The sequence below is a fragment of the Haliotis rubra genome, unplaced genomic scaffold, assembly GCF_003918875.1.
Source record: "Haliotis rubra isolate DU_JTF1 unplaced genomic scaffold, ASM391887v1 Scf333, whole genome shotgun sequence".
Taxonomy (NCBI): domain Eukaryota; kingdom Metazoa; phylum Mollusca; class Gastropoda; order Lepetellida; family Haliotidae; genus Haliotis; species Haliotis rubra.
In genome coordinates this window covers 230,115-250,390 of record NW_025767006.1, presented here as the reverse complement: position 1 = coordinate 250,390, position 20,276 = coordinate 230,115, and the positions used below count along the sequence as shown (strand labels likewise).

At 37.8% G+C, this 20,276-nt stretch overlaps 1 protein-coding gene across 1 annotated transcript in view; it reads right to left on the bottom strand.

Moving 5' to 3' along the window:
- The window catches only part of LOC124284301 (oxysterol-binding protein-related protein 8-like), a 132,836-nt gene extending 117,117 nt beyond the window's left edge, over positions 1-15,719 (bottom strand). Inside the window, exons 1-2 of the mRNA XM_046720371.1 lie at positions 15,634-15,719; positions 1,704-1,901 (exon numbers count right to left, since the gene is read on the bottom strand). Of these exons, the coding sequence (XP_046576327.1) occupies positions 1,704-1,848 (145 nt within the window). The 5' untranslated portion in view covers positions 1,849-1,901; positions 15,634-15,719. The remainder of the gene's footprint in view (positions 1-1,703; positions 1,902-15,633) is intronic.
- Positions 15,720-20,276: the final 4,557 nt, after the last annotated feature.

The following is a 20,276-nucleotide window of genomic DNA, read 5'->3' as shown; positions in this document are numbered from 1 at the left end:
TGTGTCTTTGAGACCTTGAAAATTGAGTGAAGGTCACCAAAATGGACTGGGCCTTGCACATTCCCATGATGAAGCCTTGGTGTCAAATATGAAGAAAGTCCAGTGAATGGTTCTTGAGATATCTCGCTGACCATCTTAACATGCAGGTTAACATACTGAAATCTTCAAAGTGTCACCATGACCATGAAAATTATGTGAAGGTCACCAAAATCGACTAGGGCCCTGTGCCTTACCTAGAAAAAGCTTGATCTCAAATACAAAGAAAATCCAGAAATGGTTCTTGAGGTATCTTGCTGACAAGCATAACATGCAGATTAATATGCTGAAATCTTCAAAGTGTCACCATGACCTTGAAAATTATGTGAAGGTCACCAAAATCGACTGGGCCCTGCGCCTTCCCTAAATAAAACTTGGTGTTGAATATGAAGAAATTCTAGTAAACAGTTCTTGAGATATTTCGTTGACAAGAGTAAAACGTTAAAGTCCCCTTGTGACCTTGAAATGAAGGTCAAGGTCACCAAACCTGACTGGGATCTTTCCTATACTGTGATGAACCTAGGTAACAAATATGAAAAGAATCTAGTCAACGGTTCTTAAGATATTCCAATTCGTACGGACGGACGGACAGACGGAGCCTAATACTATATCCCCCGCATCGCGCTAAACGCGCGGCGGGGGATAAAAATTAGGTAAAATCAGGAACACGGTGATAATGTTGAAAACATAGAAGCAATCACGGCACACTGTGTCTCAAACTCAAGGTCAGTTGTCTCTGTCTAGCCCACTGGATGCAGCAATCGCATTGCTTTAGAACTGGACCACCTGTGCCTTATATGCATTAAAACCTTCCCTCATACATTAACCATTACAGCTGTCTAAGCTTGTAATGTTTCATGCCACAAAGAACTTCCACTGGAATCTGGCTTCAGACAGCTGGGTGCAGACTTTCTGTGATCCTATAATTCTGTACTCATATCCAACTTTGTCAGACAAAGCATCTAAAAAATCTGTCAATTTTGAGTATCAATTACCTGCCCTGTTGGCTATTTGTATTTTCAAATAAATGCGGTATAGTGTGCACTCGTCTGATTAAAAAAGTATATAAACTGGAAAAATTCATTTGATCACTGCTTCTTAATGTCAGGCAGTCTCAGCGGACTGGCTGTCTGCCCAATCATCAGATGGAAAGTTTCATTGCTGACATAATGTTACACTATTTTTCTTCCGCTGTGCTCTGTTGAAAAATAATGAATGATTCACTGAAAAAGATACATTCCCAAATGCCTTGCTCATACTTTTCAACATTGTTCACCCCACTGGGAGCATGTTGAGAGAAAATGCTTAACACATGAACAAAATCTCAGAAAGGGCTGTCTCAAAATATCTCATTTATTTCCCTTCTTTTTTTTTCTGCAATAAGAGTACACAAATCTGTTTTGAGATCTGAGAGTCTAGTCAACTTTTTTCTGTTCTTTCTCTGCCAAACTGGTTAAAGTCCATCTCAACTGAAATGATATCCAAAGATTCAGATAGTAGACTAAAACACTGTCGCAAATGAATATTTCTGAAGGTTCCTTCTATTTTAGGGTTATCAAATGTAAGGGCAATTAATTTACAAATCATAAAAAAACCTTGTCCATATTTAATTCCCCCTAAAGGTTTTGAGACAACCCCTTGATTACTTGCTACAGGTAAGTTCCTACCTGTGTGATGGTGGTCCCTGCCAATAGCCATCCCAGAACCAATGATAGACATTGTACCGGTGCTGGGGCTCTTGTGATGCATTCCGATATCCTGAATGGCTGCGTCTAAATCGCGGGAGTCACCGAAACTACCCGATCTGGCCATCACAGCACAGTGGTGCACTGTCTTCCTTCAAGTTTATGTCCACAAAATATCACCTGCAAAAATAAAACATTTTCACCGGGTGACCGAAGAGGTCAGCATCCACAGCCTGTATAACTTTATATTGGGTTCTCCTTCAATTTCATACTGGCACGCCAAATCAAGTATCTTTAATAACAGTGTTTCTGCTGGCATATTTAACAGCTGGACATTGTGACTAGCTAGCATTTCAAATACCGAACATTTGTAAATTTTACCGGTCAAGTGATCACGCTTTTCATTGTGCGCGAGACCTTGTACCCTAACAACCTATCAGAAATGTAGAGGGTATCGCAATGGGTCAATGCTGTTATTTTTAGCCTGGGGTTTTCCAAAACTGCTATTTTATTTTTTGTTTGACAACCGTCGATGTCATTGTGAAAACGCAATCTTCATCGAGGAGAAATAAAATTGACAGAGGTAATTAGAAAATTGATTATAAAATTTGCCGGACACGATGACCGAGAGCCCTTGAAATTACCGGACATTCTAACTTTGTACCGGTCAACATTTGGTATATACCGGATAACGGAAACACTGTTAATAATTTCAAAACTTCAAGTGTTGGTATTGGAGTTGACAGATAGTAAATTTCATTAAAATCAGATTAGGTTCACGGCAACTAAACAGAGGTCTCAAGACATCCCATTAAAGGACATGTCAGAAATTAGCCAATCAGAAAGCAGCGCCTTTATGCACTTTACATCACTAAGTTCAAACTAACCACTTAAATTCCAGTCTACGCTTGAAAAATATTGTGACAAAACCCTTTTATAAATATTTTGAAAAACTCTCAATTCAAAATAATAGATGGCCAAGATTGTAGGGTAGTACTTCCCATGGGCAATCTGAAAATCTTTTCCGTTTATCCTATAGACAGATGCTGATTTTGACATATCAGTCTCACAGGTTGGTATACACAGATTAACATTTCCAAGTTTGCTGATTAGATTCTGACTTTTCTTATCTGGTAAACAACGCTTTGATGAGTCAGATAAAAGGTCACTCTGACATGACAAACGGAATGTCCTCAGGTCTATGTTTAGTGGTAGTGAGTACTAAGATCCGATTCTAATGAGATTAACAACAAGCAATCTATGGGGAGGGTTGAAGAAATACAAGGATACCAAGAATGTGTTGATGATAATAATAAGGGTCCCCCATCACTTCAATAACCATCATCATGATCTGACTAATGATAGCAAATCAGTCCTATGCCATCATTACTCCTACACAGACACACCTGTCGCTTCACAAATCCAGTAAATGATCGTATATGCATATCAGAAATCAGTAAAATATCCATCCCCAAACTACAACAACAATTGTAAAAATTGCCTGATTATTGAGTTGGAAGCAGGAGTAGTAGCCAGTCATATGACCATAAAAAGTATTCAGTTACCATGGTTACTAGGAGCGCCTACTGAGACGTTTTAGTTGGTTGGTTTGTTGTTTTACGCTGCACACAGCAATATTATGGTGGCAGTTTGTAAATAATCAAGCCTGGACCAGACAACCCAGTGATCAACAGCATGAGCATTGATCTACACAAAATTCGCTGATACCTTAGAGTTCATTTGATGTTTAAGCAGAGTTTACTGTATTGCTCCACATCACTGGAATAGTATCGCAATATTTGTCAACAATTTTTTATAGTATTGTGATAGCTATTAATAGGGGTGGGTATTGCACAGAATTTTCATATTGCGATATATTGCAATGCAAAAGCATATATTGCGATATGTATTGCAATATATTGTAAGAAGTATTTTTAAACAAAAAACTACTTATAATCGAGTTAATGCTTGATTTATAAAGCATGAACACAACAAAGTCACAATGCTTGATTAAGCTTTATTAGAAACTTTTAATCATGACAAAATATAAATGTAAATAATATTTGGCACAAATGAAACAAGGAAATATCAAAAAAATTCCAAGCGTTTCAAATATTTCTGAATGCAAGTCAAAATACCGGTTTTCGGTCAGCGTATCGCAATACGTATCGTTTTCATGTCTGAACCGGTAAATACCGGTAAACCGGTTATATTGCGCAGCCCTAGTTATTAACTATTCTAATAGTACAAAACCAAGTCTGGGGCTTAGTAATGTTATACATCAGTGTAATAGAAATGAAATAAGCATTGTCAACAATAATAAAGCCAGCAATTTTCCTCCCTGGCCAAATCAAACTAGGGCGAGGTAACTCTAATGCAAAGTTGTCACAATCCTTGCTAATATACACACACCATGTTTCCAATTCGATTTGAAACTTAGAATTTCTCATTCAATATTTATGTTATATTTATCATTGAACTATTGAAACTACTAATTCTGACGCTTATCTACGATACCATCAGCACTGTAAAATTCCACACAAAATACTGCAAATTTTTTTTAAAATATTTCCGTGACTCCTAATGGCTACAGCGGAAACATTGATCATATGATTACAGTGATGAGGTGTAAGGAACATGGAGTCATTAAGCTCTTTTGCCCCAATAAGTTACTACAATATAGATGATCGAGTTAACATTTGGAGCCACTGAGAACTGAGGTATGCACAGTAACAAACGTGATGTTTTACTGCTTTTTTTTCAATATCTATTTTTTAACTATTTGTACAATGTTCTACGCAAGCAACTCAAAATTAATTGGTTAATGTCAATTTAGTTTGTGTATTTTTTGCAAATATGTGGCTTATCTGCAGATCTGATGTTAATTCAGTAACCATGGTAACCCATTAAATCTAAGCATGAAGACTCTGGGACTTACATTCAAAATCTCTCGGCATTGGCCAAGACAACATGGTAGCCTAGTGGTTAAAGCATTCGTTTGTCACACTGAAGACCCGGGTTCAATTCCCGACATAGGTACATTGTGTGAAGCCCATTTCTGGTGTCCCCAGCCGTGACATTGCTGAAATATTGCTAAAAGCGGCGTAAAACTATACTCACTCACTCAGTCTTTAATGCCGAGCACCAGGCAGGGCAACAACACATGCATTCTTCTTTTGATATGACACAGCTGGGGATTGAACAACCAACCTCAAGCCTTCCAAGCAGACACTCTACCTACTCCACCATTGAGGCACTCCAGTGTTTTCATAAACCATAACACATGAAAGTTAACTGATATTGGTATGGTTATTCCTACAAATAAAAGATGTTTATATCAAAATCTATATATTATGGCAGTAACATATTTCATTTATAACATGAAATCAGTAAATATTACCAGTCCTTCAATCCAAGCCAAATGTCCAAATGTCAATCAACCATGAATAGAACGAGACAAAGACAAAATCATTGATACATCCTTCGATCACCTCAAGGCATATGATGGGTTGCCAAATTGTGAGATATCTTACCACTACAAGACGGAGGCAGCTCAATATGTACAAGAACAGCACAGCTAGCTTGAATAGCGCAATAAACCGATCACGGTACAACACAACCCAAAGCAAACATCTGTCACATTGTCCATTGATCTGAAACCTACAAGTTTCTTCCATGAACACAATCAATAGCTAGTCCTATATACCACTTACACCGTTCATTTTGCAAACGCTTACTGTGCACATTTCTTGAATTTGGCTGAGCAGGACATTAATGAAGCTATCCTTGATCCATGAACATGAGATACTGGTTACCTTGGTTATGCGATTATGTAAGTGCAATCTACATGGGATATACATATGTACATTACAAGCTGTTTCTAGGGCAACTCACACTGATCGAACGTACAGGGATTTGGGAACCAATCATTAAAACGCCTGATAAACATTGATCAACAAATAGTTTTCACTTAATCAATATAAATGTTGTTTACAGTGATTTTTTAACAATTTCAATCAATCGTACTATTCAAACAAGTTAAGAACTACCCAACTCTCATATAACCAGGGGGGCAGTGGGGTAGCCTAATGGTTAAAGCGTTGGCTCGTCATGCCAAAGACCCGGGTTCGAATCCCCACATGGGTACAATGTGTGAAGCCCATTTCTGGTGTCCCCCGCCGTGATGTTGCTGGAATATTGCTAAAAGCGGCGTAAAACCAAACTCAGTCAGTCATATAGCCAGGGATGAGAATGGGTATGAGTGAAAAATGAGGAAAATGAGCTGGGGATCTTGGGGGCAATTCACAAGAATGACCCCGGCGCGATCAAATCTGAGGTTCTACGGAAATTTTTCATCCCTGTATAACCATAGTTACAACAGTAAATACACTGGACAAAATAACGTTGGGATATCAGTATTAATATGATTGATATTTTATCAGTGTGTCAATGAATAAATAAATCATTATTCATAATTTCAAAAATTACATATATCCCTAACTATTTTGTCCAGTATATGTCATGGCCTACTCAAAAATGTTCAGGGCATCTGATTTTTTCAAACCAGTATAATTGTTCTCTTATGACAGATTAACTATAGTACAGTCATCCCTCGCCATAACGCGGGTCTTGGGGTCCATGGATGACCCCCGCGTTATTAGACACCCGCGTTATAGTACTGATTACATAACGTGGAACAAAGGCCAAGTAAAATCGTATTGTTGGAGGTGAAAAAAAAAAACTTTGTAAATGAAAATAGATGTATGTACATGAAACTTGCAATCAAACATCACAAGACATGATAATTCAATTGTTGTTCCTGTCATGCTACCTGTTATTCAACTAAGCCGGAAATAGCAATCAGCTGTGCACAGATCGATGTTTTGGTCCAATGTACCGGTGATTCAGTTAAAAAAGATCCAAAAATATAACATCAAAGAATTTCTTTTCCATTATCAGAATAATTTATATGTCAAGCAGTTATACTAACAGAGATCTTATATATTGCTATCGTATAAGTATAATGCATGTTTTCTACGAACATATTTAACATAATAATTAGCATTGCTAAGCACTTTGGGTTACCTGGCTGGATACATTTTACGTAGGAGACAGTTTGACAAGTCACCGCTGACTTCCCGCGGTATGTGCCACTTTTGATTGTAAAAACAAAATGTTGGCAATTAATTGTCAAATATGACTTCAATGAGTCAATAACGTGGGTCTTGGGGTCAATGGATGACAAGGCTGTAATCTGTTCGTGATTGCTGAGAAAAATGTGAAATTGGTGCTATCGCGGTAGGCGCGAAAAACAGACCCTCACGAATGTGGTAAGCAGGCATTGTATGGAATGAGGTAATGCCATTTCACTCACGGTTTCTGCGTTGTTATTGTAAACAGTTTTAATGAATGAAAATGGGATTGAATTTAATCAAATAAAATGTGTTTTTTTGATATCATACATTCTCGGATGGCGGTGTTTACCCGCGCAATTACGCGGTTTGTTGCATCACAGAAAACGTTGTAAGTACTCGTCTGATGACATGTCTTTATGATAAAGTTATTACGATGTTTCACTGTTCATCTATTATTATTGAAAAAAACCCTGCATGTTTTAAGCATATGAAAAACCATGGATATGTACGATAAACACTGTTAATTGCAATCCGCACTCAATTTCACTAGTTTACAATGTGATTAACCAGAGCTCAACAGCGGATTTGTTGATCTGCTAATTTCGATGACGTGAATATGTGTGATCACTGGGCAACTTTTTTATGGGAGCCAAGGATTACCCCGCGGTTTAACCGAATCCGCGGTATTGCGAAGAGTTTTATTGCGAGGGATGACTGTAATAAGAAAGAACTGGATGGTCCTTAACTTTTTTGAGTAGTATACATTTGACAATCAACACTATGCACATTACACTAGACACATAAACAAACAGGCCCTATCAGTAAGAGGGGACAAGGAGTGGTAGTTTAATTAGATGCACAGTTAATTATTCATATCATTAGACTATTGTGTAATTTGTCATGCACGTAATTACTTAACTGTTACTAATCACGTCAATGAACCGACATCAATGTGCAGTAGAAAACATGCACAAGCCGTTTCAATAGCAAATTACATAAATAAATGTATACAAAGTACCAAGATGGTGGCAAATGAATCCGCTGGGGTCATATTTATGAATTATACAACACCAAGCCAACATGAGGAGTAAATTAATGGCTTTTGTTCACTTAAGATGTCTTAATAGTCGCAAAGAGAGATATGAAAATGATATGTGTTTTTCCCATGACAGTTTATATGAAATATTGCTGAGCTATGTTGATTTCTAATCACTTACAACAATGATGTAGAGAGGCACTTGCACCTTCATCTACCAGTGTGTAACCAGTATAGAATGGTATCTTATAACAAGTCATAGGAATAGATAGCAGCATCTATAGTCCGTTTGGCTCAAAAGCGGACCAATGAATTGCAATGTAACTCGAAAACTAATAAACATATAATACTCAATGAAACGCTGATCATAATCAAAACATCAGACCAACTCTGTGGTTTGTTTGCAGAATTTATGTCCTAAAATTAAAAAAGTTGTTTAACAAACTATCATTAAAATTTTGACACAGTTCACTATTTGTTACTAGGGAAGGAGTGCAGAGAAAGGGACAGCCAGGTGTTAGAGAAACACGTGCACAAGTGCCCACCAAGTTATTGATTCATTAACCTGTGCTGTGCCGTCTCCATCCTTTTTCGCACACCTGGCTGTCCCTTTCTCTGCACTCCTCCTCGTAAGATATAGTGAACTGTGTCAGAATTTTAATGATAGTTTGTTAAATAACTTTTTTATTTTTATGAAATACATTCTGCAAAAAACTCACAGAGTTGGTCTGACGTTTTAATTATGATCAGCGTTTCATTGAGTATTATATGTTTATTAGTTTTCGAGTTAGATTGCAATTCATCAGTCCGATTTTGAGCCAAACAGACTATAGATAAGCATTAGGGATGCCACGATACATCGATACATTGATGCATCGATACTTTTTCTAAGACAATACAATTATTGATACATTCAAAACTGTATCGATATTTAGTTTTGAAAGTATTGGTTTATGAATTGTTTACATTTTGCAATTGTATCATGCTTTTTTATGTTATGATAGTTATAAATGATTATTTTCATGCACAAAGATGGGAAATTAGAACTTTTTCATCTCTGAGAATAAAAAATGTTGATCTTTTCATGGACAATCATAAAATATGAAATATTAATGTTCAAAATGTAACTAAATTTGGCGCGAAAATAGGAAACGTGATAAGTATCGAATCGTGACGTGGGTATCGTGATACGTTATCGATTCATGAAACTTATGTATTGTGACACCCCTAATAACCATACAAAATACTCCTAGCCCACAAGTCGCTGACTTGTAAATTCTACAACGGACAGGTGAGTTGGACTGCACAGTATTACAGTTATACCAGTATACCGCAATACGTCTTTCAAGTGATGACCGCCTCCGTGGTGTAGTGGTTAGAGTGTCCGCCCGGAAAGTGGAAGGTCGCGGGTTCAATCCCCGACCGCGTCATACCAAAAAGACGTTAAAATATGGTACATGTTGGTCCCTGCCTGGCGCTCGGCATTAATGGGTACATCAAGGACTGGTCGGCTCGGAGTCAGTATAATGTGTCTGAGTGGGGTATTCATGCTTCACTGCGGCATGGTATCTCAGTGGGCTAGCACTATAAAACCAGCTTAAGTCTGGGCTAGTACAAGCAGCCGCACAAACACATACACATACACATGCATGCACGTCGTCATATGAGCGAAATATTCTCAAGTACGACGTAAAACCCAATTTCACCTCACCTCACCTCATATTGCACTGTATTTTCTCAGAACCATTTTTTTTTTTTTTTAAAACACTGAAGCTCCCAATATATCGCAATACATATCGGAATATGGGTAATATATTGCAATGCAATTTATGCTTTTTGTTTGCTAATACACAGTCCTGGTGAGTTCAGGAAGTACTTGACAATCTTGAACAGTATTTCAGTTACACTGTAATCGTATATATTTTCACATGGTGCAATTTTCGCGGAAAGTTCACAAAAGACCTGTTAGCGCAATTGTTTTTTCGCGCATTTCAAACACCTGAGTGATGGTATCATGACCAATAGACATGCAATGGTCACAGCTTGCCTCCACAATTGAATTGTGTTTACTAAAACAATCACAGAGAGAGGTGGGATTATACTTGTGTCAACATGACAACACCTGTCCCATATGCGAGATCAATTGACAATGAATTAAGGAAGCGTGTATACTAATAAAAATTACTATAGTATTTACGATAATTAAGCGATAATTTCGCTTGATATGATTATTGACGCACAATCTTTTTGCGCTAAAATCGCGAAAAATTAATCCCACGCGAAAATAACTATGATTACAGTATCTCAGTATGGGAGGGTTGTCTGGAACTAACTTGCATAGGTATGGAGCCGGTAAACCTTCAATCTTAATTATGACAAATCTTGGATTTGAACCCTGAATTACAGGTATATGTTCAAGGGACACAACTCTGTCTCAACTACTGGGTCAGTTGTGCCCTTGAAAGAGCTATGCTTCTGGTCATGAATAACAATAATTCTATGGATACAGAACTTCTCCATTTCAGTGAATTTTGTGTTTAATGTAGATACTAACACTGTTATTAAGCATGTGATATGATGATGTCATTATGGTAATGTAATAGTGTCGACATTGAAACGTTGCACTCAACCATGCACTCAACCACTCACTGTAATAAAGAGGTGTATATCGTTATTATTCCCTTGTTCATAATAGAAACTTTTAAATGCCAACTTTAAAAATGAGATTCTGTTTAAAATCACTATAATCCATATCATGCATATTTCTGTCCACATAGCTGAATAGAGTATTCCATACATTTATTAGTGACTCATTATCCATATGGGAAATACCTATTGCATGCATGATGATATGATTCTCTTAGACAGATTGAATTCAAACAATAAAAGGTTATCTCTATAGTGTTTTTTTCATTTGGGTTAGTATTTCTGATTACTAGGCTTCCTGTATCATGTGTGAGTGAGTGGATGGGGGAGTGAGAGAATGAGGGATGTGAGTGCATGGTTGAGTAGCTTTAAGTAGCTGTGAGTGAGTGAATCAATGAGTGAATGAGCGATTCCATGAGTGAGTGAGTGTATTAGTGGATGATTAAAGTGAGTCCATGAGTGGAGTGAGTGAATCAATGAGTGAATGAGCGATTCCATGAGTGGAGTGTATTAGTGGATGATTAAAGTGAGTCCATGAGTGGAGTGAGTGAGTGAATTAATGAGTGAATGAGCGATTCCATGAGTGAGTGAGTGTATTAGTGGATGATTGAGTACAGGCATACAATTGAGTCCATGAGTGAGGTTTTTATGGGATGAGTGAGTGAAAATAAGTGAGTCCCTGAGTGGAGTGAGTGAGAATAAGAGTGAGTGGAGTGAGTGAGTGAAGGGTTATTTAGAGGATGAATAAATGATCATGGTCAGTGATTCAATATTCCTCCAGCACTATCCCTGTAGGTTCATTTTCATGAACCCAGTCACAACAGAGAGGAAAGTGGCCAACACTGACATCATTGGCAATAGTTTATCCATTTCTATCACACTGATTAATGACATAATTTATTACTAAGGCTTACAATCAGTTTAATCCCATCACAACACTACAGCAAATAGTGATCCCATAATGACCACCCAATCAAACATATTATGACTGACATTGTCTTCATGGTTGCGTGAGGGGAGGTGGGGTAGCCTAGTGGTTAAAGCGTTCGCTCGTCACGCCGAAGACCCAGGTTCGAATCCCCACATGGGTACATTGTGTGAAGCTCATTTCTGGTGTCCCCAGCCGTGATATTGCTGGAATATTGCTAAAAGCGGCGTAAAACCAAACTCACTCACTCACTCATGGTTGTGTGAAAGGGTAACCTTGGAAACAGTATATTGCTTAGGCTGGAAATTTACTGTCATGGAAATACTTTCAGTTACCATGGTACTAGGGGTGACTATTGAAGGGAAACAAACTATTGCAATAGCGATAATCTATTGAGACTATTGACACCAAGCCTAAGGGTTTTTTCTCCTTGAATTGTCTCATTTGAAGTCATTTCCCAAATGAATGCATAGTTTTATTTATAATACAAGCTGAAGTAGTTTCAGTCTCTTTTAATAACTGACAAGAAGCTTGAAACTCAGATCAGGTTTTAAGAGGTAACAGGGGAGGTTAACTCTAAATCAAAGTGAACGAATCTTTTACTTCCTGTATTTTGCTCTGCGCATTTATCAATGGAAGTCAATTTCTAAACTATCAATAGTCACACATACTATCGAGGCATCAATAGTTTTTCGTTTCTACCATCGATTAATTGCTATCGAAACTCAACAATTGCAATCCATCGATAGTTCGATGCATCGTTACAACCCTATAAGGTACTGATATATGTCTGGCAGAGGTTAGACATAAGGCCACTAGTGACATGTGAACCCGTTATTTTCTTCCAAATATATTTATTGTTTTAAACCAATCACCCTGGACTGTTGGATTATTTTTTATAAAGCAATCACCTGAAGTGTTGGATACAAGAACACGTGTCTACATATATATGAAGCTCTGTGAGATATTTAACAATAACATTTAATAGCTGTGAAATGATTGGAATAAGATGAAGTAAATTTGTTACATGTTTTTGTTTGACGCCCCATTCAGAAATAGGTCACTCTATATAATTGCAGTCTCTAAAAGACCGAACTTCACGAGTACAAATCGATGAACTTAGGATTAAGGACATGCATCATCAAAGTCAGGGAGTCGGACAACCCAAGTCTTGTCGGTAATGTCATGTGAGAAGATTTGTTTGCTGGAGACCCATGTTCTTAACTGGAATGCCAACTGGTACAAACAAGGAAGTGCTGATATGGGTGCTTGGGCATGAGCTAATGCATGAGTTTCTGCCGTTATGACAGTTGTAGATCTATATTAAGGTATGGGAGATACAATCACCATAGCCCTAAGATTATTTTGTACAATGGCATAGACATGATAGAGGGATCTATGATAACTGGAATGCCAAGAGGTACAAACAAGGAAGTGCCGATATGGGTGCTTGGGCATGAGATAATGCATCAGTTTGTGCCGTTATGACAGTGGTAGATCTATATTAAGGTATGGGAGTTACAATCACCATAGATTTTTTTGTACAATGGCATAGAGGGATCAATGATATCAGAGTGCCCTTTGCAGGACAATTTTAATTTTTTAACATTCAAATGATTTCAAAACAAATCATGCTGATGTTCTGGTTATTTGCTTGTTTGTTGTTTTATGCTGCACTCAGAAATATTCCAGCAGTATGGCACTGTGAGCATCAGTACTGAGTGAGTGGCGGTTTGTAAATAATCGAGTCTGGATCAGACAATCCAGTGATCAACAGCATGATCATCGATCTACGCAATTGGGATATATTGACATGTGCTAAAGAAGTCAGCAAGCCGGACGACCCGATCCCATTAGTTGTCTCTTACGAAAACCATTGGTTGCTGAAAACTCGGATCTTCAAGGGTCACATAATAATACTGATGTAATACGACAACAAAAACATGACAAATATACATGTTGGTGGGACTTGGTTGTCATTTTAACGCCTGCAAGTTTAACTTCCTTGAATATTGAACAATATTTATGGATAAAAACTTCTTCTATTTCGTGAGTGCGAAATCTGTATCGAAACGTCGCACTCAAGATAGAAGACGTTTTAATCCATAAAGTTTGTTCAATATTGTACTGTAAGTTTGGCTGGGTTATGTACTTCCTTACTTATGTCAAACAAGAAGAGACCTAAATGTGTAGAAGGTATCTCATTTCAAATAGAAAATTTACAACACCGGTAAATATAAAACCCAAACTACATACATTAAATAAACATCATGGGACATTGAAATAGAGATGACAGATTGTTCCAACCTGTCCATAATGTACATGACACTAGTTTAATGACATAAAATATTGTTTACTAAACACAACCAGGTATCAGAGACAAGGAGAATGTTTAGAGATTAGATTTCTTCCTAAACGTCTCCCTGTCTCTGGATACCTGGTTGAGTCTGTCCTTGAATAGCATGCAGCACATAGGCGGAAAACATTGTAATATGATATAAGAGTAATAATTACAATAATCATATTATCAGGTTTTGGTCACTTAAGAACATTGTTGTTTTCTCGATTGTTGCATGATCAGTTGTATAACATGTCACTAACAGACAACTATATATTACACACAAGCCATCATGTGTGTATTTACAATGTCTGTGTGACACAACATACTCGGCTTGCTATGGAGAGAGTAAACACTGACATCTGATAAATGTATAATCCGATTTAGTCCATTTGTAATATACTGATGCAATGTATGCTGAAAGCATATTATCATCTGTCAATAGATCACTGTATACTCAAAGTGTATTCTCAGCTTCCTGGGGAGTATGCAACCAAAGTAAACTCCCATTATAGTGAGTGAGTCAGTATGGTTTTACGCTGCTTTTAGCAATATTCCAGCAATATCACAGCGAGGGACACCAGAAATGGGCTTCACACATTGTAGCCATGTGGGAAATCGAAACGGGGGTCTTCGGCGTGATGAGCGGACGCTTTAACTAGACTACACCACCACCCCAATCCCATTATAGACATATCCATATCTACATATCAACTAAACATTCATTAGGCACATATACAGAATCTCACCCGAGTGTCTTTTGATAATAAATATATCACCACGAGTTGGTAAAGTAACAAATATCCGAGGCTTGCTGAGGATATTTTTACTTTTATCAAGGAGTGTTGATATATTTGATATCAGAAGACACGAGGGTGAGATTCTATTTATCATAAAAAAATCACTCTTCATTAGTTTTCAAAGAAAAATGTACATCTCTGAACACAGTACTGCCATTAGATTTGCAGTGCAGCGATGTCATAACATTGTGACGTCAACAAGTTCATGACGTCATAGCATTGTCAGGGCATTGTACAAAATCTACTGTCAAAACGATATCTCCTAGGAGATATCGTCTGACCTCACACAAGCGATATCTACTGTGGAACACAGTTTTGGATGATAAATCCATATCTACATATCAACTAAACATTCATTAGGCACATATATATATTCTACACGATCAATGGTTGGAAATACCCATACCTATGTCATCCATATACATAGTTTCATTGACAGACAGTGTAAATCATGGCAAGAAAAACATCAGCTGATTACATAATTTGGCAATTTATGCACACTGGATCAAATTAATATTACAATCTGATCAAGCCCACTAATTAGTAAGTGAGCTATAATTACATTCATATGCATTCCTCTGAAACACACACATGTCATAACATCAGATATCAACTGCACTTGCAGACAGCTGTTGTTTTCGTAGTGTGCAAGGAATCCAATGCTGAAATATTGATCACGTTGACATCGACTTCTGACAAGAATCTACCAAAATGGCCCTGTTTATCAGATAAAATCGATGTCACTTCAGGCTTCTGATTGTCAATGCCATCATCTTATACGGGTAGGGATTGAATTGGTTTTAATACAACTTCTAAAGGTTAGACACTCACGATATCATTTAAATCCCCAAGGCAGTGGTAGACAGATCTATCATCTGATCACCCGCTCCGCAGCTTTGGGTCGCCCTATTAAAAAAAACGGACAGTCTGTCCGCTCAAACCGGCAGTAAATCGCAAGCCAATATCATTTCGGCTTAACAGGTGCAAGCTATCAGGTGATATGCAGTAGTTATACGTCAAAATACTTACAGCGGTTTCATAAATGAATCTGTATCAGTATTCGACGTCGGATTTTGACCATTTCCAAAATACCGGAAGTTTCGTGATCATCGCAGCCGGATCGGGAAAACCGGGAAAATATCTAGACTTGGTGACGGTCGCCAGATCACTTCCGCGTTGTATCTAGTTACAGGCTTCTGATATCGGTACGTTTTTGTCGCTACAAGAAAGCAGATTATCTATACATAGTAAATGCACTGACTGTTTTTTAACAGCATCATAAACATTAAAGAATGAAAGACATTAGGATAGTCCAGACCTGTATTACGACAGAAATACTTTATTTTATCCCTTCCACCCAAGTCATAGTGAGACATCTCCACGTTTATAATTTCTGTGGACACAAACGGAATATACAGCACTAATTATAAAGATAGTTAGACTGTATTGTGTAAGCCAATTGGTACCCGAACATATTCTTCATTACTAATTATATAATATAACTTTGTAACGTAAACGGAATAATTGTGAATAAATAATATGGTTTAAATTAAAATAGATAACACTCCATAGCCATCAACTTTGATTTTATTGGAACGTTATTTAATGTTTGATATATTGATCTTAACATAATTTTAATAAACCGCTCAAGTAAAGTTTGTGAGAGTTTCCATAACTAATTATAATGAAGGAAAATATGTAAATAGCTGCAGATGAATATGCATTTACTTACTGGCTATGCATATTCAAAATTAATATAAATACTTGAACGATGACAGTTCAAAGTATTTGTAATTTCGGTAAAATTATTCCGTGCATTACTCATTGACATTTTGAGAAAGAAAATGAAGTAAAAAACGTAAGAAATGTCAACCCTGCAGAGAAACGTCACTGGAGACACCCTATTGTTTAGATGACGTAATTTAATAAATATGTGACGTCATGAACAATAAATGTTCTGTTTCTAAACAATGTAACACTGTGACGTCATATTGCTTCAATCGATCAATCAGCATTGAGATCAAAATGCATATGTCAAATCTGGGAAAGTTGTTACACGATTTTATTACCCACGTGGTCAACGTAGCTGCATACTTATCTCGTACGGGGGCGGTGGGGTAGCCGAGTGGTTAAAGTGTTCGCTCGTCACGCCGAAGGCCCGGGTTCGATTCCCCACATGGGTACAATCCGTGAAGCCCATTTCTGGTGTTCCCCCGCCGTGATATTGCTGGAATATTGCTAAAAGCGGCGTAAAACCCAACTCACTCACTCGTACGTTACACGTGTGTCGTATCGCGTTGACCTGCGGCGTAACGACTTGTCCTGAGATTCTAACAATTTGATTGTATAACCGATGACCTCTCAATTAGGTCACGTTGTGACGGAACTACTTTTTCATTCATAACAAACACGTGAATTCATTCATTGTACAACTTAAATGCATTCTGGGAATGTAAACATTGCAAACGTTGCCGTGTCGCTGTTTAGTTGTGAGTCGAACTGAGACATTATATGCGTCGAAAAACACAAGCGCAAAGTTTCCACCAGTGATGTTAGCCGAATGAAGCAACTGGAAACCAAGAAACGAGGTGCTACGGAGTAGTTTAATTTAGGAGGCTGTACGAGGCGATGACAACTGACATGCATCGTGGCGTCGGTTACCAAAGGGGCAGACGAGCAAGGCGTAGTGACGTCATTACAGTGTGATGTCATGCAAAAGTGTACTACAGAACAACATTCTTCCGCAACCTCTTGATGAATCCGGTTTCGTATAATTCGTATGTTATGAGACCTCATGTAGTATTCTCTATAGGGGGCGGTGGGGTAGCCTAATGGTTAAAGCGTTCGCTCGTCACGCCGAAGACCCGGGTTCGAATCCCCACATGGGCACAATGTGTGAAGCCCATTTCTGGTGTCCCCCCGCCGTGATGTTGCTGGAATATTGCTAAAAGCGGCGTAAAAACCAAACTCAGTCAGTCAGTATTCTCTATATATTCCATTCTTCTGGGAAACACGCCAAGGTAAAATTGGTCTTCAGCAACCGATGCATGTCGTAAGTCGTTGTCGCAACTAACGGGACTGGGTTAATGCATATCATCGTATCCCAGTTTCGATGATCAATGTTCATGATCTCAATCACTGGGTTGTCTGGTCCAGTCCCGTTCATCTTCACAAATCGCCGTCATATAGCTGTAAGGCCACATACAAATATTCTTGTTTCTCATTTCTTTTTTAAGAACAAAATATGTGTCGGGCGGGCGGATGTTATTTTTACGTTATATTTTATGTCCAAACTTCTTGATTTCTGTGGAAATTTACACGTTTTTCTGATAGAAAATCAAAACTTAGAAGTGTGAAAATCCCATGCACATGTGAGAGTCAAAGTTGCATTTTCTCTAGTGTAAACAATAAGTTTAAATTATAATAACTATATTAGGGTCGGGTCGAATTTTTGTTCGGGCGGTAATGAGAAACAATAATATTTTTATATATGGCCTAACATTGCTGAGTGCTGCTTTATACAACAAATAAACCAAGTTTAAACTTTTACGCTGTTTAATATTAACATGATATATAACATCTTTCAATACATTCAGAAAAAAACGTTACTTTAAGGATTGATGCATTTACATTTTATAATTATTAAAAACCCGAACGCTTTAAAAAGTTAATTTCAATTTACCTCGTGGCGGATGTTGATATAATAAAATATTGATTTGACAGGCATAACATATTACAGGTTTGAAATGTTGGAGTATTTTGTCCTTCTCAACCGCAGTCGATATTAATTATAACCCTATCTCAGTTATATCAGCATCTCTTTCTGACAGTCATGTCGTACGCTCTGGGATGATAATTGATGATAGCATTCTTGTCGATGTGCCCTTTATGCCTTAATGAATCTCTAAAATATAAAAGTCAGTTCTTAGAATAAGTAAACACTATTTACTTCACTGACCCTTTAGTTGACTATTAAAAACTTGTTGACAATACCCAATACCCAATTCTGTCCTTGAACAAAGCCCCCTGTCCACTATATTACCAGCCAATCATGTAACCAGTTGCTACTGACAGTTGACAAATTGTTTTAATTTTCGGTGGAACATGGACTAAAAGAAACTTGCTTGCTGAGCCAATCAAATCACACCCAAACCACATTGTGTTCCATGTAAAAAGGTACACTTAAACAAATTAGTTGGTTTGTTGTTCAACGTTGCGCTCAGCAATATTCCAGCAACATGGCGGTGGTTTGTAAAATCGAATCGAGTCTCCCAGACCAGACATATCCAGTGATCAACAGTGGACTGGTCCATAAGAGAAAAACCAAATTATTACATTATCAAAAGTGTGACCTTAATACATCACATTGAGATCAATAATTATCAAGTTTTTCAGTCTATTTACATTCAGTGTTTTCATTATCATCATATAAGGATGAACAAAGATCACATTATCACAAGTGTTTCATATCAACATATCAGGATGAGAGAAAGACCACATTATTACATTATCAAAGTGTGACCTTAATACATCACACATTGAGATCAATAATTGTCAAGTTTTTTCAGTCTATTTACATTCAGTGTTTTCATATCATCATATAAGGATGAACAAAAGATCACATTATCACAAGTGTTTCATATCAACATACCAGGATGAGAGAAAGACCACATTATTACATTATCAAAGTGTGACCTTAATACATCACACATTGAGATCAATAATTGTCAAGTTTTTCAGTCTATTTACATTCAGTGTTTTCATATCATCATATAAGGATGAACAAAGATCACATTATCACAAGTGTTTCATATCAACATATCAGGATGAGAGAAAGACCACATTATTACATTATCAAAAGTGTGACCTTAATACATCACACATTGAGATCAATAATTGTCAAGTTTTTTCAGTCTATTTACATTCAGTGTTTTCATATCATCATATAAGGATGAACAAAAGATCACATTATCACAAGTGTTTCATATCAACATATCAGGATGAGAGAAAGACCACATTATTACATTATCACAAGTGTTCAAGTGTCAGTGTTACAGTCTATCAAGCTTGAGCAGGTAGCCGACGGCGTCAAGAAACTGAAGAGGATTTCTGTCCACGCTGGAAGCTGTTCCTGAGTCTGCACAGACGGTTGTCGATCTCTCTGTACACTCGTTTCTGTTTGTTGGCGCAGCACCAAAGTCAATCTGAGCAATCCTCACTCTCTCGGCGTGTTCGACTCTCCTGATGACTTCTACAAATCTGTAGATGTTCGGGTGCCTGTGTGGAATTTCTCGATTCAGACGGTTGTGGAATCCTTCCAGGTTGTTGTTTGTCCTCAGCCCAGCTGTCAAGTTGTGGTTCCACAGGTGAAGAAAAATCTGGCAGTGTCGTCGACCCATGTTGTCACGATGTAGTCGTTGAAGTCGCCAGCTCTTGGGACGTCAGGAGTGTCATCCATGGCTTCAATCCAAGTGTCTTGGACCGCGGCTTGAGGAAGTAGAGGTAGTCCAGCTGCTCTCCTGATCCACTTGGTGACTTCAGGGGTTTTCCTTGTAGGCAACAGCTAGTCCAAGATCCTGAACCTTCCTCCAGATGAAGCTTGACAGAAATGGAAGAAACAGCCCTTCACGTCAGCAGTGGGAAATTCTGTTTCTATGGCGTGGATTGCTGCT